Source organism: Cyprinus carpio, chromosome A18, assembly GCF_018340385.1.
Source record: "Cyprinus carpio isolate SPL01 chromosome A18, ASM1834038v1, whole genome shotgun sequence".
Taxonomy (NCBI): Eukaryota; Metazoa; Chordata; class Actinopteri; order Cypriniformes; family Cyprinidae; genus Cyprinus; species Cyprinus carpio.
In genome coordinates, this window is record NC_056589.1 from 13,662,506 (window position 1) to 13,687,027 (window position 24,522).

Sequence of the window (24,522 nt, forward strand, 5' to 3'; positions counted from 1 at the left end):
GTTTATTCTGTAATATCTGTGTAGTATTTTATTTACAATATATTAACATTCTGTTGCACTTTACTTCACTGTGTAAATTGTAATATTACACTTTAATAGCGCCTCATATATGTCTTATTGAGCTATTCAAGAGTAAAACAGATGAAACTCAGCTCTAGTGGTGCAGCTGGTAACACGTGCGTCGATTACAATTTGATGCAATCGACCCTAGTGCAAATAGCCACTGCATTTCTTATTTTAATCTTTCCTCTGCCATGGTTCTTGTTTATCTATTTATTAACTATAATTTTGGACATTTTTCTTTTGCTTTGGAAATTCTGCATGTGAAACATTTAAGCCAATAAAGGAGTTTTAAGTTCAATTGACTACATACAGTATATTTTCAGTGTCTGCATCCCATTTTATGCATGGTGCCTCCAAAAAAACCAAACTGATAAATGATCTTTTTTTTTTATTTATTTCAAGAACAAAACAGAAAATATATTTGTATATACAAATATAGATTAAGACTATAGACATGACACAAGAAAAAAAAAAAAAAAATCTACTCATTCTGAAATTCACCTCCATCACTGAAAAAAAAAAAAACAATCAGCCGAGCAGTAGCCCTCAAATTCTTTGGATGAATAAAACCCACACAGGACTCCCCTCCTGCCATTCCTCACATACCCAGATGGACAGTCTTTAAATATATCACTGCACTGTAGGCACTGGGTCAGTGAACATGGCACCTGGAACTCAGGTTGTATTGTGCAGAAAATGCACTCCAGTTCACAACACCTACTTTACATAAAAGAACAAACGATATTAAAGCAATATTAAACCATTTTGAAGAAAGGCAGAATTGTCATACAAGGAAGAGATTTTAAATGTATTTTTAAATATATTATAGGATGGTGTTAGAAAAAGTGTTATTTTCTTTTTTTGTTATTTGATTTAATTTATAACCAGCCTTAACATCAACTAAATTAATAAAGTTTGTCAAGTCAAAATTTAGGTTGGCTTGGCTCCAGAAAGTATAGCCTGAAAGTTTGAAGTTTTTTCAATGTAAAAAATTTACAGTTGAGGGCAATTTTTTATTTTTATTTTTTATATTAGATTAGATTCAACTTTATTGTCATTGTACATGTAAGGTACAAGGCAACGAAATGCAGTTAGCATCTAACCAGACACGCAATAAGCAGTAAGTACAGAATATACAGTGTCTACAATGTTACAAATGTACAATAAATATACAAATAAGGCAGTATTTTGGACATAATTTACAGATTTTAAATACTATCAGCATGATATACAGATAGGTGTACTATGAACATACTATACAGATGGATTATGTAAAAGTGTATGTACACTATAAGCAGAAACTATGAACATATGAACATCATTTACACTAGTGCAATGGACAGTAAAAGTGCATAGAAAATATTTCAGTGTACAAATGGATTACTCAGTATTCTGGATGAACAGACAGTAGTTCAAGTAATAACAAGTTTACTGTTTGTTGCTTGTTTGTAAATCAGATGTAGTGATGAGGAGGGTTGAGGAGTCTGTGTGTGTGTGTGTATGTGGGGGGGGCAGTTCCCATACCAGACTGTGATGTAACTGGTCAGGATGCTCTTGATCGCACAACGGTAAAAGTTCACCAGGATGGCTGAAGACAGCTGGTTCTTCTTCAGTGTCCTGAGGAAGAAGAGGCGCTGGTGAGCCTGTTATACCCACATACAGTCTATCAGAGAAAAACAAAAACAGATAGTTGAGAGGAGACAGACAGAGAGATGAAAATAGACAGACACTCAAATACTTTTTACAGTACTCACTACATGGTAAGGAGTTAAAGAACTATCTAGCCACATGAAGTGGGTCTCTTCTCTAATCTTTGATAATGTTAGTTAATGAAAAAGATTACAAATATGCTAAAAAAATGTTTTTGTTTGTTTTTTTGAAATGCATGCAACCATCAACGGCATTACTTAGATTAATAAAGTCTTTCTGCTCTATTTTAAGATATCTTTAAAGGGTCATTTTAGGCAAAATAAGACTTTTAAAGACCCTTTAAAGAGCAGTAAAATCCCTGTCACTTCGAATAATATATCATAAAACATATCATAAATGTTTGAAATCGCACACATTTGCAATGACACGCTCTATGATTATGACCAAAGCATCCTTACAATTAAAAGCCATTAAAACAAACTCACATTTTTAGGAAAACAAAAGTAATTAAATGTTTTTTGACTTTACTGCCACCGAATCTCAAATTCACCATACCTTACGAACACCTGGAAGTGAATGAACCTGGATATGCGCATTAATGCCAGTCAGTACGGCGCGCACACGTATTTACGGTAAATACATAAACGTGACGTCACCACGTTACTGCGCATGCGTTTTAAAGGCATACCTTACGTCACTTTGTGGATGCGCAGTAAACCCATACGTAACGTACATACGTGACATCACCGCGCTACAGTCTGCAGCGAGGAGTACTTGCAAGAGGACGCATTGAGCAAAATATTACTAATGCACGTTTATTCAAAGCATAAGATAACATGACTATCTGTGAAAAATGTTTAGAAACCAATGATAATTAATTAAGTTGCTTAAACAACTATATAACAAAAAAGCAACATGTATGCAAGCATAGTTTAATACAAACGGCGGAAAGCCAATAACACAGAGTACATTTTTCATTTAAAAACACCAGATGCAGTGGGATGGGGAAAAAAATGTCATAAAGTCTTGATAAAAGTTTTTTATTTTTTTTATTTTTTAAAGTTAAACTTGCATTAATTTTACATGGCTTTCTAAACATGCGACTCCTTTGTGCGAGATGCAAGTGCAACGGTGATGGATTTCCCTCTAGAAAATGCGCAAAATATGTGTTCTGTGTGAACAGCTTGGTTTTAGTTTTGATGAAAACAAGATCTTCTCCGCATTGATGTTCCTCTTTTTTCTGCAATATTTGTAGCATGTAGCAGTGCCGCATCTAGTGGCTTCAACTGGATAGGCTAACAAAAACATTATAATGCATCTTGTGCACCACTGATAAGGCTGCATCCTTAACGCACAACTAAAACTTAAATGCAACATTTTTGCATTCGAATGTAGATTTTTATTTTAAATTCGACAAATATTCTTTTTTTTTTGACAGCCCTAATGCATACCTGATTCACACTAATTAATAAGACCACCTTTACACATTTAATTAAAAAATGTCTGTGATTCTAAAATGAATTTACTTTGCCTTTTTGATAAATTTCACCTTAGCTAAGACATCAATGTTACATGAAACTTTTTTTTTTCATGATACAACAAAAATTTAAATGGGGTCAAGTCGGTAACACTTTATAATAACTTGCATTAATAAATCATTAACAAAGATTATATAATATTTAAATAATCCTTCCTTAATATATATTCACATATCTAGAAATATGGGATAATGTGCTTGTTAATGTTAACTAATAAACTTATTAAACATTACCATATGATTAACATATCATTATTTAAAGTAAATTGAAAGGCTTGCAAATGTCATTAAACTTTCAATTCATATGATCATGCATTTTTTTTTTAAATCTTAAGATGATTTTTACAGATGGTTTACAATGATTAAAAGCTTCATTAATAAATCATTAACAAACATTATATAATGCTTAACAGATTATTAATGTTTACAAATGTCAATAAACTTTCAATTTGTTTTAAAAATCTACAAATGATTTTAACAGAAATTATACAATATTTACAAGCTTATTTGTTAATGTACTTTTGAATGCTTACAAATGTCTTTAAACTTCAGTTCACATATTAGCTAATGCTCATGTTTACATTTACAAATGTTGTGAAAATATAGCTTAATTAGTCATTTTAAGCACTTCACAAACTATTCATGTTCATGTATTCATTAACTCATAATCACAGTATGTAAAGGTCATATATTTGGTCTTTGTTGCGTAGACTTCTACTATTTGCACATCTTAAATCATTTATTAATTATTTGTTAAAGGGTACATAACATACACAGTTTCACCTACTCTCATGTTAATCTTGAGTACCTATAGAGTAGTACTGCATCCTTCATATCTCCAAAAAGTCTTTAGTTTTATCATATTTATAAAAGAAAAATACAGCTTTCCCATTCTCTCAGGAAAAAGCCGAGCTCCTGGAGGCGTGCCGTGGGCGGAGCTATAATACTGATGTTTTGTGTTGTTTCCATTAACATATATTCGCTTATGTGCGGATTTCCAACAAAAGACAGAAATCTGATGCAGTTGTACTTACATGAATGGGGTCTTTTATCACTGGGACCATTCCATGTTTTAATAGCAAACGATGTGCAAATCCAGTGTCGACCAGGGCCTTGTTTATAAAACATTCGTCACTGAAATGACAAGAACACACAAACGCACTTGCTACACTCTGTTGCTGCCATAGACAGTAAAAGAAATGGACACAGCGACCCCATTGGAACTCAATTGAGACAAGTGAAGCCCATTTTTAGCGATTTTTAAGAACTCCCTTTTCTGACGCGCAGACTCAAACTAAGCTTGATGACGTCAGCAACCTGTCTGACAGATGTAAATCTTCTAGTAGCTGTGCGTGCAAACTGCCATCGTTAATCTTGCAGAGACGGCGAGTTTGAGCGGGGAGTTCTTTGGCGTGAGTGTTGTTGTTTTTTTTAAGAGATCTGGAGTAAGTATTCTGATTAATTATTTTGTATAGTATTTTAAAAATGTAACGCCAGTACGCCATATCTCTTGACGTCTCCCCGATTGCCTGCGAGGCTTCTCCTCCTGTCTGTACGGTAATTTCTCTATTGTGCGACAGAGAGTCGAGTGTGGTTATGACGCAATCGTTAGCCTATTTTTACAAAACTCTTGTTCTACGGGGCCATAATGTAACATAGAAGGTAATGGAGCCCTTTATACATTGTCGTGTATCTTTAGAAATAAATAATGGACAAATGGAGTCTTTTAAACGACTCAGATGTAAAGTTATTCGCTGTCAAAGTGACGCAAAAAAATGAATGGGAGTCAATGGGATGCTAACGCAAGTGAAGTTCTGCTACAAGATGGCGGCACGCGGCCGACTTCAACTTCCGGTCGACTTCCTTGCCCCCTGGTTGCTGCCCCGGAAAAACAAACTGCATCCACTGTTCGTGTAACGCTGGGTTCTTTGGGAAGCTGAACACGGTAAACTTCTCCAACAAATCAAAAAAAACACTTACTAAGATACAATAACCAACAAAACCTACGCAGCCCCACCCACCGCTTCCCGATGAAGCGCGTTGATGGGCGCAGTCTCGCTCTCCTCTGGTCGACGTATGCGCGGGCGTGCTTTTCCGAGAGAAATGCTTATATAAGGAGTTCCACCATCGTCTATTGGTGCGTTCAAGTCATCTCGTATCGATCGTATTTACGAGTTGAATGCACATAAACGCCACCACAGTATCGTAAATACCAGTGGGGAGCTCGGGATTTTCTTTAAGCCCCAATCTGTATGAGTTGGGGGCGTGTCAGTGATTAACATGGCGGAATCAATGGATGCAATGTCTGTAGTTGACGGTAAATTTTAATTGAATTTCAATGTTTACTAGTCTATAAACTGTCATTTATCATGATCATCATTAATCTTGTTATAAGCAGCAAGTTAATGAATTACAACTAAAAATCCTAACATTTGTGCACCTTTAGACGAGAAATGGTTTGATTCGCAACATTGCATGGCTTTAACATTTTTTTATCTCTCCGTTTAGCATTTTTTCTATAAGCAGAGTTATTAAACCTTGATGTAATTTCTTGCTATTCATTAAAAGAAGGTACAGTGCCATCTTGCTCCGACGAAACTGACTTGAACGCACCTCACGTCGTCAGCACGACTTCCCTCCTTGTACGTACAAAATTCCCAGGAGGACTTGAACGCACCATAAGTCATTAGATCCACGATCGAAACAAAAAAAAACAGCCAAAACTTGTACCAAACCGGAAGTAAGATTTTTGGCACAGAAATTCTCTGTCATTCTACCAAATTATTTTTTAAAACTTTGGCTATGCTAGCATGAGAATCCATCTCTTTAACACTGTGAACAACTCTGAATACATGAAACACCATTGTAGCCCCCCTTTAATGTATATTTTGCCTTAATAAGTGCCTTAATTCTTTGTGGCATAGATTCAACAAGATGTTGGAAACATTCCTCAGAGATTTTGGTCCATATTGACATGATAGCATTACTCTGTTGCTGCAGATTTGTCGGATGTACATTTACATTACATTTACATTTAGTCATTTAGCAGACGCTTTTATCCAAAGCGACTTACAAATGAGGACAATGGAAGCAATCAAAAACAACAAAAGAGCAATGAAGTGCTATAACAAGTCTCAGTTAGCTTAAACGCAGTACACATAGCAAGGGCTTTTAAATAATATAATAAATAAAAAGAAAACAGATAGAATAGAAAAAAATAGAGCAAACTAGTGTTAGAGGTCTTGTTTAATAATTGTATAATAAATGAAAATAAAATAGAATACAAAAAGATTAGAAAGGTAGTTAGATTTTTTTTTTTTCTTTTTAAGAATATAATTAGAATAGTGAGTGTTAGAGTTAGAAGGTCAAATAAAGATGGAAGAGACGTGTTTTAAGCCGATTCTTGAAGATGGCTAAAGACTCAGCTGCTCGGATTGAGTTGGGCAGGTCATTCCACCCGGAGGGAACATTTAATTTAAAAGTCCGTAAAAGTGACTTTGGGATGGCACAATCAAGCGACAATCACTTGCAGAATGCAAGCTTCTAGAGGACACATAAGTCTGAAGTAATTAATTTAGGTATAGGGGTGCAGAACCAGTGGTGGTTTTGTATGCAAACATCAATGCCTTGAATTTTATGCGAGCAGCTATTGGTAGCCATTGCAAATTGATAAACAGAGGTGTGATGTGTATTCTTTTCGGCTCATTAACCCTCTGGAGTCTAAGGGTATTTTTGGGGCCTGGAGAAGTTTTGTCATGCCCTGACATTTGTGCTTTTTTCAGTTTCTTATAAATATCCAAATGGCTAAAAGTCTAATCTCACTGTAATCAGCACAAACTGGGCTATAATAATATGTGAGCAGCACATATGTACATGATTGTGTTTTTGAGAAAAAAATGTTATGCGTGGTTAGTGAAAAACTAAAAATGTTAAATCACTTGAATAAGGCAATAAAACACATACAGAAAATTGGTTCCCGGGACTTTTGAGAACAGGAGCTTGTAGCCTAGAATTTTTTTTTCTAAATGATGTGAAAATCATCTTGTTTACTCACTTACAGAAAAACAATATATTGATTTAAATTTTCTAAGACACTTTTTGTTGGTAAAAGTCATATGCGAGTAGGCGTCAACTATCATGAATTCACACCTGAGAAGACAAAGGCCTGCATAATGAGCTGCATAATGAGCCATTCAGTCAGCTGTGTCACTGAGAGGGATGAGTTACAAGAAAAGAATGTGAAGACAAATAATGTTTATAATTTTATGTTTGTAGTTTATTTAGAATATATTTAATTATCCCACAACATAATTTAAATATTCACTTGTGAGTGCAGTTAAACAGTTTATTAGGAAACAATCAAAGCTGACTTTCAAACTGAATTTTTTTGCATCATTACTCCAGTCACACAATCCTTCAGAAATCCTTTTAACAATCTTATTTTCTACCAAAAAAACATTTATTGTTATTATTATCATTATTATTATTATTATTATTAATGTTGAAAAGAGCTGAGAATATTTTTTTCAGGTTTTTTAGGGGGGATAAATTGAAAGAACAGCAATGTTTGTTACATTTGTTACAGTTACATTTATTGTTACATTTATACTATTTACATCAAGCTTTTAGAGTAGTGTATATTGTTATTGAAACTTCATAATATTTCACTTGATTATACATTTAGTCAGGAATTATAGTTTGGAAAAAGTCTTTGGAAAAAGTCTAACTAGTAAAATGTTTACATGTTATGTGAAAACTAGTACAGGTATATAAATAAATAAAAAGAGACTTACTCATGTTTATGATCTCTGCTGAATAAAGTGCTTCATTCTTTTTTTCTGAGGAAATCCAAATCTCAAATCCTCAACCACATCAAATCTCTTTGGGGTGAATTATGTCTTATTCCTCTCATCGCGAAGCAAACAGTAAAATAAAAAAAACTTGAAGAACAATCTCGCTGCGTTGTCTTCTGTTGTGTGGGCGTATTCAAAAGCCGCGCGCTTCAGTGAAACATTTGAATCTGAAAGGCGCGTTTCAGCGCGGGGGCGTGGTCGCATTAGAAGATAATAAAGGGAGACGAAAAACGGACATTGCGTTGTTTTCATATGGATTACTTTATCACAGAATATTTGTTTTCGGGCAGCACTTGTTTAAAAGTAGACATGTCAGGCTTTCTATAGATATCTCTCTCATGTCTCTGTGTTGAGTATTCCACTGAGTTACAGTTCATTTTAATGACGCGTTTGTGACTGAAGATCAGCGCAGACAAAGGCTGCAGACAGCACTCCTTGTTTGTTATCTTTATTTTATAAGTGCACAAAGTTTTGTTGTTATTATGTCTGTATACCAAAAAAAGTAGACCCTTTACAGATTCTGATTGATGTATTGCTCTTATCTGTACGATCAAAACTGAAAGTGTAATTTAAGTTCTTTTCGGGGTTATCAGGAGAAAATACCCCAAAACGCGTATACGCGTTAATCGACTTCAGAGGGTTAAAAATTTATCTTGCTGCCACGTTCTGGATTAATTGTAAAGGTTTGATGAAACTGGCTGGAAGACCTTTCAAGAGAGCATTGAAAAAGTCTAGCCTGGACAGAACAAGAGCTTGAACAAGGAGTTGTGCAGCATGTTCCGAAAGAAAGGGCCTGATCTTCTTAATGTTGAATAAAGCAAATATGCAGGACCGGACAGTTTTAGCAATGTGGTCAGAGAATGTTAGCTGATCATCAATCATAACTCCAAGGTTTTTGGCTTTTTTTTGAAGGAGTTATGGTTGATGTGCCTAACTTGATGGTGAAATTGTGATGAAACGATTGGTTTGCTGGAACCATAAGCAGTGTCTGTCTTGGCAAGTTGTCATCGGATTGTCAGAATGGAATGATATCAGACAAATCAGAGACATCTTAACATCATAAATGAATAAACTAGACGTCGAATCATCAGGATGGAATGACACATATAAAAAAAAAGTGTACTTTAGGCAATGGTATGAAAACCCATGTTTCTGAATGACAGAACCTTGGTCCAAGAACTGAGCCCTGAGGCACCCCAGTAGTTAGATGTTGCGACTTGGACACCTCACCTCTCCAAGATACTTTGAATGACCTATCTGATAGGTAAGACTCAAACCACTGGAGTGTGGTTCCTGAGATGCCCTTTGTCAGTAGGGTTGACAGGAGGATCTGGTGGTTAACCGTGTCAAAAGCAGCGGATAGATCAAGCAAGATAAGTATTGAAGATTTGGATTCCACTCTTGCCAGTCTTAAGGGTTCAACAACTGAGAGCAAGGCAGTCTCAGTTGAATGTCCATTTCTGAAGCCAGATTGGTTGCTGTCAAGGAGGTTGTTCTTTGTGAGAAAGGCAGCGACTTGGTTGAACACAGCTCGTTTAAGTGTTTTTGCAATGAAAGGAAGAAGAGAAACTGGTCTGTAGCTCTGTAAAAGAGACGGGTTGAGGGTGGGTTTCTTAAGTAGTGGAGTTATACGAGCCTGTCTAACTGATGAGGGGAAAACACCCATGTGGAGGGATATGTTAATGATGTGAATGAGTGCAGGTACAACTGCAGGAGAAATGGCTTGAAGGAGATGAGATGGAATAGGATCAAGTGGACAAGTAGAAGGATGATTAGAAAGGATGAGTTTGGAGACTTCTGCCTCAGAGAGTGAAGAGAAGGATGTGAATGAGTGTATGTTTGCTGGTGAGATGTGCTTGACGGATTGTGGTGTGGAAAATTGTGCACTGATGTTTTTAATTTTATTAATGAAAAACATGGTAAAGTCATCAGCTATTAGAGATGAAGCAGGAGGGGGAGGAATAGGACAAAGGAGTGAGGAAAATGTTTTAAAAAGCATGCGAGAGTTAGACGAATTGTTAATTTTGTTATGGTAGTATGTCCTTTTAGCAGTGGAGACATTAGCAGAGAAGGAAGAGAGGAGTGACATGATGCGAATCTCCTGTTCCACTATATCCCAAAGCTGCTCTATTGGTTTGAGATCTGGTGACTGTGGAGGCCATTTGAGTAAAGTAAACTCATTGTCATGTTCAAGAAAACAGTCTGAGATGATTTGAACTTTGTGACATGGTGCATTATCCTGCTAGAAGTAGCCATCAGAAGATGGGTACACTGTAGTCATAAAGGGATGGACATGGTCAGCAACAATACTCAGGTAGGCTGTGGCATTTAAACAATGAACAATTGGTACTACGGGGCCCAAAGTGTGCCAAGAAAATATTCCCCACACCATTACACCACCACCTCCAGCTTGAACCATTGAGACAAGGCAGGATGGATCCATGGTTTCATGTTCTTTACGCCAAATTCTGACCCTACAATCTGAATGTCGCAGCAGAAATCGAGACTCATCAGACCAGGCAATCAGAATTTTCCAATCTTCTATTGTCCAATTTTGGTGAGCCTGTGCGAATTGTAGCCTCCGTTTCGTGTTCTTAGCTGACAGGAGCGGCACCCGGTGTGGTCTTCTGCTGCTGTATCCCATCTGCTTCAGGGTTTGACATGTTGTGCATTCAGAAATGATATTCTGCATACCTTGGATGTAACGCGTGGTTATTTCAGTTACTGCTGCCTTTCTATTATCTCTAACCAGTCTGCCCATTCTCCTCTGACCTCTGACATCAACAAGGCATTTTTGTCCACACAACTGCCACTCACTGGATATTTTCTCTTTTTCAGACCATTCTCTGCAAACCCTAGAGAAGGTTGTGAAAATCCCAGTAGATCAGCAGTTTTTGAAATACTCAGACCAGCCCGTCTGGCACCACCAACCATTCCACGTTTCAAAGTCACTTAAATCCCCTTTCTCCGTTAAGCATTACATTATTGTGATAATGTTCTGTTGTAGGAGAAGGAAGGAGACCAGGGTCGGCGTTTCTGAGGCTCGTGGGAATTTATTAGTCAACAAAAATAAAACAAAGTCACGCCACCTGCGCATACGTTTAATTCAAACCACTGCTGGGCAATTCACAGTCTTGCTTTTCGCTCGCTTGCTTGCTTGAGTCCCCTCAGCTCTCTCTGCCCTCACTGGTTTACGGCTGGCTTAAATACCGCTTCCCCATGCCAATCACTGCAATGAGAACCAGGTGTTACTCGTTTTTCACTTGACCCGCTCACCACCGCTCGTCTCTTCACTCTCTCTCCCGTCACAGACCTCGCTGAACCACGCCTCCCCAGCCACAATTATGTTTGTTAAAGGGGTCATATGATGCTGCTAAAAAAAACATTATTTTGTGTATGTGGTGTAATGAAATGTGTTTATTTTCCACATACTGTACATTATTGTTTCTCCTCTATGCCCCGCCTTCTGAAACACAACGATTTTCTCAAGGCTCATCTCTCTGAAAAGCAAGGTGTGCTGTGATTGGCCAGCTATCCAGCGTATAGTGATTGGCCGAATGCCTCAAGCGTGAGACGGAAATGTTACGCCTCTTAACATATTGTGAAGACCAGTCCAAACTTAACGAATATACAAAAACACAAAAACAAATAAGCACCAGATATAAACATGATTTCTAGTCATGTTTTCTTTTGGAAGGCAAAAACAAAGTATTTTCGCTTTCTCAACGGAACAATGTCACACACCACCGGCTTGAATGAGCAGAGGCGGGCGGCTTGAGAACGGTGCGGCAGGCGGATCCGATTCGGCGATCCAACCTTGGTCTTGCAGCAACCACATGTGACGACCCCGGGCTGGACGCTGCTTTGTCCACGATGAAAGCCGATTCGGCGATCCACAGCGCGAAGTTGATGTATTTCCTCAGTGACCAGCACAGCAGATATCGTACTCTTTTGGAAGGCCAAATAAAGTAGTTTTGCTTTCACAGTGAAACACACAGCATCTATACGACATGGCAGCGGCAACAACAATACTACAACAAGATTAAAAGGTACGTCTTCTTTTTTTGTGTGAACATCCATGCGGCGTTATGCAAATCTTCCCACATACTGATGTAGATATGTGGGGTCGTGTTAATACGAGCCGTTTCAGGGGGGCGTGGATGAGTGTTAACTTTTATAAAGAATATCTCTTTGGATTTGAGACTTTAGTCTTTGCAAATTCATAGATCTTCTTTATTCACCAAGAGTTTCTACTGCACATCTTAATAAGCTTTTTCTCAATTTTTACATTTCAGTAAGATTTTTTGTCTTATAATTGTGTGAATAATATCAACATTGAAATATTCTTTTAGGAACAAGTATCAAGACACACCCTTAGAAACTGAGATAGAAAAGTACATTTATAGGAAAACGATTGATGTATTCGTTGACATTTCAATATCATATGCTGTGTTATGGTGTGAATAAAACCAACATTTAAATGTTTGTCTGTGAACCAGTAACAAGACACACCCTTTGAAGTTGAGATGGAATATTGTGTTTTAAAAATGAATGTGTTAACAGATTCTACTTTAATTCAATAGCATGCATCCTGATTTACATATGATAGTAAAAGATGGCTGTAAATGTTGTTCTATGAACAAGTACACTGTTAAAAACTTATTATAATTTTACAGGAAATTCCTGGCAACTAATTGCTGTGAATTTATAGCAAATAATATACAGGTAATGTACTGTTTTTTTTTTTTTTTTTTTTTTTTTTTAAATACAATAAAGTACTGTGCTTATACAACAGCGCTACTGTGATTATAGCAGCATTATTACAATAAAATGCTGTATTTTGTATTGTTGTCATACAATCCTCAACAATGGTGACAATAAAATAATAATAATAATAATAATAATAATAATAATAATAATAATAATAATGCAGCAATGCATGCTGAGAGCCATGAATGTGTTTTGTATGCTGGCATGAAGCATGTCACCACTGATGTGTTTCATATGCCAAATGTTGATGTCTGTAAGTGTATAAATGACACAAAACATGTTGCAAAAAGTTAACAACAACAATATTCGTACACTCTTAAACATTTGGCACCTGAAACACAACAACAGTGTTTCTATTTACTTATTTTTTACATTAGTTGAGTTATTTAAACTGCTTTAATGCAGTCATTTGCCTGTTATCAAAACAGACATGTAGATCTACTTTAGTCAATGCAGAAATGTTTTCTGAAAACAGCTGCAAAAGAAGCAACTAAACAAAAGTCGAGGGTCAAGAGCCCAACTGAAGCAAACGCTGATCGCTGCAATTTTAATGCTATCCCACAATGCTATGCGGTGGCTGTAAAATAATGCTTCTACGGTGTAGTTACTATAATATTACAGGACTGTCCGTCAATTTCCCATCATGCATTTGCATTTACAATAAAAACATGAATACAGTGCGTTGTTCTAAAATTTATTGTAAAAATGACATCAATTGCTAACATTGTAACAAGACACCAATTTAAGTTTACAGATCAAACTGTGTGCATTCTAAATAAAAAAAACCTCAAAATCAAAAACTTTCAAAACAAAAGCGATATATCCCCCTAAAATAAAATATCCCCCTCCCCCTCTTTAAAACTCTTCAAGATTTTTCTCAGTTGTTCAATTTCAATAGCTTTTGTTGTGCAATAGTTCTGTGAATAAAACCAACATCTAAATGTTCTTTTATGAACCAGTAATAAGACACACCCCTTAGATCTGAAATTGATTTTTTTTATACATATAACACGTAAAGCAGTTAGATGGATTTATTGTGATTTTTGCTCTTGGTTTTGCACCTCGTAGACAGTCCCTATCTTGCACTTTTACATTATAAGGTCTATCAGTTATGATACCTTAAGGCAGATTAAAACAAATAAAACACATTGTGTGTTCTCTTCTACATTTGAAAACAATTATAACACATTATGTTTCTTGTCGTTATGTGCTTAATCGTTAAAGAACTATTGAAGATTTCCGAGGCTGAAAATCTGACAAATGTCAAATGTTGAACCAACTTTATATCGTTAAGTCTCTCACAAAGAGACACACAGAGTGAGCCTCAACAGCGTGACCTTGATACCAGAAATACACTATCCATTATCAATCGCTGTTTACATTGAATGTAGGCCAATAAAATTAGAAGAACCATTCTCGCGTTCCGATGCTTCGCTGGTTATTTTATTTGTATTTTTTTTTGTCACTTATTTTTTAATCAGGCTATTTGTCTACAACAGCGTTTTAGTGCCACGTTAAAAAAAAAAAAAATTCTAAGATTATGAGATTAAAGTCATAATATTTAGAGAATAAAGTCAAAATTATGAGAATAAAGTCGAAATATTTCGAGAATAAAGTCTAAATGTTTTGAGAATTTAAATCGTAGAAATTAAAGTTATACTATTTTGAGAGTATAGCCTTTATTGCGCATGCAAATGGCCTGGATTGAGAGCACCGGGAGAAGTTGCCAGGCCTCAAGAATTGATTTAAATATTGTTGCGTCCGAGCAGACACATCATTTTACTGGGATGAGGAAGAGTCCATTTTAAGGACTCGTGGAAACAGCTTATTATCAAGAATATGATATTTATTAACAGACTGAACAGGAACAACCTTTTATCTTAACATCAGCTCACACCCCCAATCGACATTAATTTGGGGGGCTCTGTAGCTCTGTTATTTAACCCTTTTTTTAATACACTACAAATATATGTGGGATTTTTAGCAGAATCATACCATGTGTCATACTCGCGGGGACAGTATAGGCCATGCTTGGAAATAATATTTCATGTCTTCCACTGCATTCATTATTTGTAGTGCGCCAGCCACCTAATAACAATAGGCCTAAGCTTTGTGCTTTTGGTAGGCCTACTTTTAATATAAGTCTCAGCTTTCAAAATGAGTTTTATTGCAAAACACAAATAATTTGTCTTACAATAATGTTTTTCAAGCTCTTTAATGATCATATCACTGTATTTACAGTAGGTAGACAACCAAAATAAGTAATACCGCCGTGCGTACCGCCGCCGGCGGTATATATATGTCGACATATATATATGTCGATCCATATGTATATGGATTAAAAGCTAAATGTTTTCATTTTGGTTCATTCTTGGTTAAAAAAAAAAAAAAAACCTTATAATAATCTTCAGGTTCCATTTGCAGAGCGGAATGAGAACGGTCCAGCATTTACAAATAATTCTTATTCACTCTGTTATTATTCTTGACTTTTCAAATTGCTAACACTTTGCATTTTTGAATTATGCCTTTACTGTGTGACCAAAAATTGTGAATTGTGACTTTGATCGCGCTGGTGCCTCGCGCGCACATATTTAGTGGAAACTGCAGTCGTTCATCGAGCCATGCGGTGCAAGCAGCGGTCCACTTTGGCATATTTTTGCTCATTATATTTTTTTTTTTTCCATCGATATTGAAACACATGTGAAATCCAAAGCCTGTTTTACCTAATGAATAAGAGTTTAGCTTCAAATGGGCAACATGTTTGCCCCTTACCTTACCTTATGTATCGCTTTAAATTATTTTAAATTATTATTACTTATTTTTATTTTTTGTTCATAAGCCTATATTATTATATAGCCTACTGCAATTATATTTATCCATTAGAATTATATATTTGTAATTCTTGTTCTGTTCTGATAAATTTGTTGAATTTAAAGAATTTGTTGTAAAGTGAAGGGAACTAAAAATATCCTGTTGGTACATTAGCCTATAGCAGTGGTTCCCAACCTTTTTCAGCTCGCGGCCCACACAACCAAACACATATGTTTGCGCGGCCCACTGCAAAAAAATTAACTGACCCTGCTATTGTTGGGTTAATAACTTAGTACTCAGAAGCTAGATTGTTAACTGTATTTATTGAATGAACTAGGGCTGTGCGATATGGACAAAAAAAAAAACTATCGCGATTTCTTTGATCAATTTTGCGATTTAGATTTTAATCACAATTTTGACACACACAGATATGCTTTACAGTCATAAATGCATTCAGGATGAATTTGAAACATATTTCCAAAAGAATAATTAATTTATTTTTTAGCGTGTTTTCGTGTATGTTTTTATCCAGTTTTATTTTTCCATTGCATCTAAAAATGACTTTGTGCATCACATTCACTCCGCGCTCAATCTGCCTCTCACGTTGTTCAGCTGTGGACGATTTCAAAATGTTTGATATAAAGGTTGCTGTCACATTTTATACAGGAATTGTTTAGTTTTATGCTAACATGCAATCAAGGTCTTCAGATACAATATAAGACACAAGTTCATTTAGGCTTTTAACATGCACTGTGACATTTTACCGTTTCAGCTTATAAACTCCTTGAGATTTTAAAGTCAGCTTAATAGTATTGAAATTCAAGTTGAATCTATTATAAAAAAGGTTTTAGTTGCTTAAATTATTTCTATGAATTAATAAGTTAGCATGACTTTTTCATCATAGCATTTTTTACGAGCTGTATTCGTTTTCTGAAACCAAGCACCCACTTTTTTATTTTTTTAAATCTATTAATCGCTCGCATATCTCCTACAACCTACAAATAAGGGCTAATAGAGGTTCTTTCTTTTATTATTTATTTATAATGTTTATCCTTGAAGAAAATAAGTATTTATTCTTTAATAAAATAAGGGACAGAATTAGGGACGAATTAGGGAGAATCCAAATATTTGTAATGTACATTAATATAGGCCTGTATCTACCTGCAGTTAAAAAGTTATATTTGTTCTGATTCACCCATTTATGTAGGATACAATTATTCTAAAAATAAAAATAAATAATTTCATAAAAAACGCCATCGGCCTGAATAAATTTTACCATTATAGAATTGGGGTAGTAATTTAGGAGGTGAAAATACAGTGAAATTATAAATGGCATTGGATTTTAAAGTACGACAACTGAAGGTCTATGAAACGTTTCTATGATACATTTTTTTAAACAATGGCACTTAAAGTTTTAAACTAAAATATTATTTCAACCATATAGCCTGTGAATAAATAAAATGCATACTTTTCAATGAAAGAACACTGAGAGTGTAGGTTGCTTCTGGTGTTTGGATTTGTACTTCAATATAATGAGCTCCAAGTTTAAGAATAGCCTACACTAGGGTTTTTTCACACTTTTTTATTTATTTATTTTATTTTTTATCTCTATTTAACAGCATTATCTCAATGAAATACGTCTTCCTTCAGGTAGACTGAATGTTTTCCCACCTTGCTAAATGTTGGGCTCATGATCAATGAGTTGTATTCGCTCAAACTGATTTTATAAAATCAACCCGAGGACGTTGAAGCTGGGTGCAGTTTGCGCGAGTCCAGCGCGCTGTGAAGCGGGAGCAGCTGACGGAGGATTCCGCTTGGTCTTAAAGCCTGCCGTTCACAAATAACATGATTTTCTAATTCTATTTTTTTAATGTTCACTATTACATTCATTGAATATGTTTTGAATAGTTATGTATTTATCATTAAAAAAAGGTGCATGTAATATTGTGTGACAAATATATCATATGGTGTGACTAAGGAAAAACAGTCACACCATATGACGTTTTATATGACGTTTTGTTCAGTTAAGCTAATCTCTTGGTTAACTAAAAACAGCTAGCTTATACTTATCATGTAAATTGCCACATGGCAGGAATGATTTTTAAGAATTAATAAGTAAAATTTGTATAAAAGTGTTTCATTTTTATATAAAAAATGTCACACCATAAGACACAAAACATTGACCACTACTGAGCATATCAGATACAGAGCTTTTAAATTAAAAATTAAAAAACCAGAACTCACCTCTTGACCTTGCAAACCACTCCAGAGATGACACTGCAACTTCCTGGTTGAGTGTGGACCTCTTCATCATAATGATGTCCAAATTATTGCCCGTTCAAAATATAAATTGCAGTGTCACACCATATGACGCCCATTTTACAGACAAAATGTATTTGGCCAGAACTTGCTTTAAAATCATACACAGACATCAACACTTGCTGTGTCTGTTGAAATAGCCTAATTCTGTTACTTAAACTGTAAATCTATCAATTATTTATACTTTGCTGATATATATTGTCATATTAGTAAGGTCACACATATCCCGGACAGTCACACCACATGACAATTTTGATATTTAGATAAAAATTTGAAGTAGAGGTCTTTATACACCAACTACAGCTATGGTATGCTGTAATCGTACCTTGTCAGAGGAACAACATGAAGATATATATTTTTAACAAATATTCATTTTTATTAGGTTATGACATCATGGACGGCTAGAATTGCATGTCATGTATGCATGTATGTATGTATATGTATATATATATATATATATATATATATATATATATATATAATATATATATACGACTGGGAGGTATGTAAGTCCAAACTGCATTGTCGATTCTAAACTGTATGGTAATGCTTCTTCCTGTATTAATTAATTAATACCTTTTTTAAGCTTTTTATGTTAACAAGTTTTTTTGTTGTTGTTTTTTTAAAATATAAATATGTTTTAATAACAATATTTGAATAAACTACTTAAGGTTTTCCTTTTTTAGATTGCATTTTAATGTATTAAAAAAAGTTTTTATATAGGACAAGAAATGCATCAAACAAACACACCATATGCTATTTATTAAAATGTTTATGGAATAAAAGTTGGACAAGTTAAACAAATACAATGATTTTACTGCTTTTTTTGTGATTTATAGCTAAATTTAGAGAATGCTTTTCAATCACATTTCTGTGCCACTAAAACAGTGGGACAAGACAAATCTTGCAAAAATAAGAAAGGACAAGTGGAAGCAAATATAAAGTAAACATGTTTTCATTTTGACTCATTTCTCTTGGGGTTGACATTTTATCTAAAAGAAGGCAAGTGATGATTTTGCTGTTTTAAAATGTTATTATACACTTGAGACACATTCTCTCATTGACTGACATGAAATATTAACCACGCCCTCTTAGGTTTTCCAGTAAAGATTTAGAACATATAACAGAAGTGGTTGGTGGATATATAAAACAAGGTGTAATGCTGAACTCACATTTTGAGTGGTTGCTTGCATAGCAGGAGAAATGAATGCTCATCTTTTATTAACAGTGTCACTGTGTATTACCAGCTTTTGCCCTGCTGTGTGTGGGGTTAATTTAGGCAGCTGCATCCTCCAAGGTGATCCTCAACCCCCTGATCTCTTCGAGGACGGAGAATTCATCATTGGAGGAGCTTTCACCATTCATTACTATGTGAAGACAGAGAAGCACACCTACACTAGACGGCCACAACCACTAGAGTGCAGTGGCAGGTCAGAGTTTGCTTCAAAATTGAAAGTCCTTAACAGAGCAGGAAAAATGGGTTAAACAGGTTGTGCTGAAATTGTGTTCACAACTTTCATTTCGTTTAAGTAAAATGAGTTCATTAGAATCCAACATGAAAAACGTTAATTGTGTGTGTACTTCAACAGTATGGACTTCAGAGAGCTGCGCTTTGCACGTGCCTTGCAGTTCACTGTCCAAGAGATCAACAACAGCTCTGATCTCTTACCGGGCATCACATTAGGTTACCACATATATGACTCTTGTGCATCTGTGCCAATGGCAATTAAAGTAGCATTGCAGCTTGCTAACGGACTAGATCTCGTATTTAACAACACGGATTCCTGTGTAAAATCTGCTGCAGTTCCCGCACTAGTCGGAGATTCTGCTTCCACGCCAGCTGTAACCATTTCAAGACTTTTGGGTCCTCTTGGAATTCCTCAGGTGCTGGAGCCAAACAAGTATTTCATAGTCTTAGAAGAAAGAGAAAAAAAATGCTGGAACTGTATAAAAATGTACAATTATGTGATATACGTATATATATATATATGTGAAGAGTTCAGGTGCAAAAGTGACATCTGAAATCTTCTTCTAAAATGACCATTTTCATAAGCAACATATATATATATATGAAGAGTTCAGATGCAAGAGCCTCTAAGTGCCATCTGAAATTTTCTTCTAAAATGACCATTTTTATCAGGCTCCTATATTTATGTTCAGTTATTTCATTTTAATAGCATAGAAAAGGACCTATACATTGCCATTAAAGCAAAATTACTGAACCTAAACACAAAAGCCTGATAAAAATTTTTTGAAGAAATTTTCATACGCCACTGAAAAGAACCCCTAATATATATATATATATATATATATATATATATATATATATATATATATGTGTGTGTGTGTGTGTGTGTGTGTGTGTGTGTGTGTGTGTGTGGTTTATTCATTTATTTTCTTCCCTGTTCTCCATAGGTGAGTCATTACGCAACATGTGCTTGTCTCAGTGACAAAAGACAGCATCCTACTTTCTTCAGGACCATCCCCAGTGATCACCATCAAGCGGCAGCACTGGCACGGATGGTCAAGCACTTTGGATGGACGTGGATCGGGGCTGTGTGCAGTGATTCAGACTATGGGAACAATGGAATGGCATCATTCTTGAAAGCTGCGGAGCAGGAGGGAATCTGTGTGGAATATTCTGAGGCCTACTACAGGACCCAGCCTCACAGCAAACTGAAAAGAGTTGCGGATGTCATTCGCAAGTCATCGGCTCGTGTAATAGTTGCCTTTGTGGCAGCAGGTGATATGAGATTTCTCTTAGAAGAACTGAGCCAGCAGCCTCCTTCCCCGATTCAGTGGATTGGCAGTGAGGCGTGGGTTACAGACCCACAAATGCTACGTTTTAATTTGTGTGTTGGTGCTGTGGGGGTTGGAATTCCGAGGTCTGTTATCCCTGGTTTTCGTAACTTTCTGCTTGACCTTTCTCCAGAACAAGCACTAAAATTTCCCCTGCTGACAGAATTCTGGGAAAGTTCATTCAGTTGTAGTCTAAAACGACAGACAGGTTCTTCTACTGGTATGCCAGCATGTGATGGCACGGAAGACCTGCAAGCTTTACAGAACCCATACACAGACACATCCCAGTTGCGCGTCACTAAAATGGTGTACAAAGCCACATATGCTATAGCTCATGCCCTCCATGGAATTATCTGTAAAGAAAAGCAGTGTGACAAAAACATCAAAGTTGAGCCCCGACAGGTAAGATTTCTTATTGTGTTTTAGTGTTGTTTTGTTATTGTTTATTTATTTCAATATTTTCAATACATTCACAATATAGGCCTACTATGAAATACCTATTCAACCAGACTATATTATTATTATTATATATATATATATATATATATATTTTTTTTTATTTTTTTTTTTCAGGTTTTAGATCAGCTCAAAAGAGTGAATTTTACTAAAAACAATTACTCTGTCTCATTTGATATAAATGGAGACCCTGTTGCCACATATGAACTTGTGAACTGGCAAGTTCAAGGAGACGGTTCAGTTGATTTTGTGACAGTGGGTCAATATGATGCATCCAAGCCTAAAGGCCAAGAATTCAGTCTGAGCAAATCTATAATTTGGTATGATGGCAGTGAAAAGGTATAAAATGTGTTTTTCTTTTCTATGTGATGGTAATTATTTAAAAATGTCATCCTGTACCCCATAAATTTATTTTGGGGTATTCTTGGGGGTATACTAATAACATATAAGCACACATATACTGTTATTTGTTGTCATATACTTCAATTAAATAAACTGAATAAAATAAACCACTTTGTCTAAACATTAAAAAGCACTCTTTCTTCAGAGCACATTTACAGGGATACGGCAGCTGGTCACTACAGTGTCTTAAAAGACCTAGAATATCTCATAATTATTATTATGAGCTATACTAAAATGAAAGCAAAGGAATTCACCATGACACATTTTGCCCCTATATTTCAAACATCTGGGCCATTTTGTCACTTTCAGAGCATTTTTGCCTAAAGCCTTGGTTAATATCTGACTCTGCTGTGTGTACCTGTCACTTGCAGGTGCCTGTGTCTGTGTGCAGTGCGAGCTGTCCTCCGGGTACTAGGAAGGCTGTGAAAAAAGGAAGACCTATCTGCTGTTATGACTGTATTAACTGTGCAGATGGAGAGGTCAGCAATGAGACAGGTACTTTGTCTGGATATTCTTTTAAACAAATTATAAATGTTTCTGGGTTAAATAAAATATGAAATTGTAAAATAAAGAAAAAAAGATGCAAGGTTCAAGATGCGAGTAATTTTATACCGTAGAGTTTGTGTGTGTGTGTGTGTGTGTGTGTGTGAGAAGTCATTTTAATGTAAAAAAACAAACAAAAAAAAACATTTATATGTGCATACAAACAATTAACATCATGTCATTGACTCTTCTTTATGAGTTGATCATTTTAAAACAGTATAGTCTGATAACCTGTATATCTCCATTTTGTCCCCGTGGTTCATAAATGGCTTTTATGCACTGATCTCTTCATCTTCTAAAGATTCTTTAGGTTGTCACAAATGCCTGCCTGAGTATTGGCCCAATAATGAAAAGGACAAGTGTCTTCCTAAACCAGTGGAGTTTCTCTCCTGGGATGAGATCCTTGGGATTATACTGGCTGCTTTCTCTATTGCTGGCTCTTTAGCAGCTTTAAGCATAACTTTAGTATTCTACAAAAACAGGGCTTCTCCGATAGTAAGAGCCAACAACTCAGAGTTGAGCTTCTTGTTGCTCTTTTCATTGACTCTCTGTTTCCTCTGTTCACTTACTTTCATTGGTCGGCCCACTGAGTGGTCCTGTATGTTGCGTCACACAGCATTTGGGATCACTTTTGTCCTCTGTATTTCCTGTGTTCTGGGAAAAACAATAGTAGTGTTAATGGCCTTCAAAGCTACACTTCCAGGAAGTAATGTCATGAAATGGTTTGGGCCTCCTCAACAGAGACTCAGTGTTTTTGGTTTCACTTTTGTTCAGGTCATTATATGTGTGCTTTGGATAAAAATAGCCCCACCTTTTCCTTATAACAATATGCAACACTACAAAGAAAAGATAATTCTAGAATGCAGTTTAGGATCAGCTATAGGTTTCTGGGTTGTACTAGGTTATATTGGCCTGCTAGCTTTCCTTTGCTTTGTTTTAGCTTTTCTAGCCCGAAAATTGCCTGATAACTTCAATGAGGCTAAATTCATCACATTCAGTATGCTCATATTCTGTGCTGTATGGATCACATTTATTCCAGCTTATGTCAGCTCTCCAGGGAAATTTACTGTAGCTGTGGAAATCTTTGCTATTTTAGCGTCAAGCTTTGGTCTGATTCTCTGTATTTTTGCTCCTAAGTGTTTTATTATTGTTTTTAGGCCAGAGCAGAATACCAAAAAACATCTAATGGCTAAAGTACCAACAAAAGCCCTCTGAGACACAAACACAACTCTCATTATTTATACATATATATATATGAAAATCAGATATCGCACATTCTGAGATTTTACTGTCACACCACTGAAATAAATGTTTTTACATGTTTGTGGTATATGCATAAATGAATATGGTATATTGTGCAATTTCAAAAAAAAAAAAAAAAAGAAAAGAAAGAAATCTTAAATATAATTTGGATATTTGTTGTGTTTTAAGTGCACATGATATACATTTATAAATACACATATTTGCCTAATGGATGATGTATAATCGTATACCTCATACAGTATATTCAAGATATATATAAATATATAAATATAAATATATAATATAAACATATATATATATATACATACATATATATATATATATATATATATATATATATTGCTATAATGTTATATATTTATTTTAACCAAAAACATTATTAAAAACAGTATTAAATTAACATAAAATATCAAGCAATAAATAAAGAAATGAATAACTATTTTTTATCCACACCTGTGATATATATGTGCATGTATGATATAATGTAAAAATGGAAATGAAAATAGAGAAAAAAAAATGTCATGAAAGTTGGAAAAAAAAAATGGTGACTGGCTTGCTAATAGCACTGCAAGGTTTCTTTCATAAAATTTTCAGAAGGCATTCATAGAGTCTTAAAAAATTTCATTTTATTAACTGCCACACTCATGTACTGATCACAAAGGTGCAGAAAGAAATGAAAAACAAAAGAAAGGAAAGAAAACTAACTAATAAATGAAATATCAGCACACTACTGAGTTCTGGGCCTCAGATGTTCCTCAAGGGATCCCTCACCAGAACTAACTCAGCCATAGAAAATTTAAACCCTTCAACGACCCAGATCAAACCATTTTATATTTACAGGGGGTCTCACAGGATCTCGATTCAAAATTTCGTACATCAAACCTCAAAAAAAAAAAAAAAAAAAAAAAAAAAAAAAAAAAAAATATATATATATATATATATATATATATATATATATATATATATATATATTCTGGAGACATATATATATATCAATATTATATAAGTCACAAGGAGTCCCAGTAAATGCCCCGGAGGGTGGATTTATTTACAAGT

General features: G+C 35.2%; 1 protein-coding gene across 1 annotated transcript; it reads left to right on the top strand.

Moving 5' to 3' along the window:
• Positions 1 to 18,764: 18,764 nt before the first annotated feature.
• LOC109068072 (extracellular calcium-sensing receptor-like) lies at positions 18,765 to 23,471 on the top strand. The gene is made up of 6 exons (XM_042775047.1): positions 18,765 to 19,433; positions 19,593 to 19,887; positions 20,419 to 21,204; positions 21,376 to 21,597; positions 22,032 to 22,155; positions 22,505 to 23,471. The coding sequence occupies exons 1-6, from the start codon at positions 19,207 to 19,209 to the stop codon at positions 23,416 to 23,418; spliced, it is 2,568 nt and encodes an 855-aa protein (XP_042630981.1). The 5' UTR covers positions 18,765 to 19,206; the 3' UTR covers positions 23,419 to 23,471.
• The last annotated feature ends 1,051 nt before the right edge of the window (positions 23,472 to 24,522 follow it).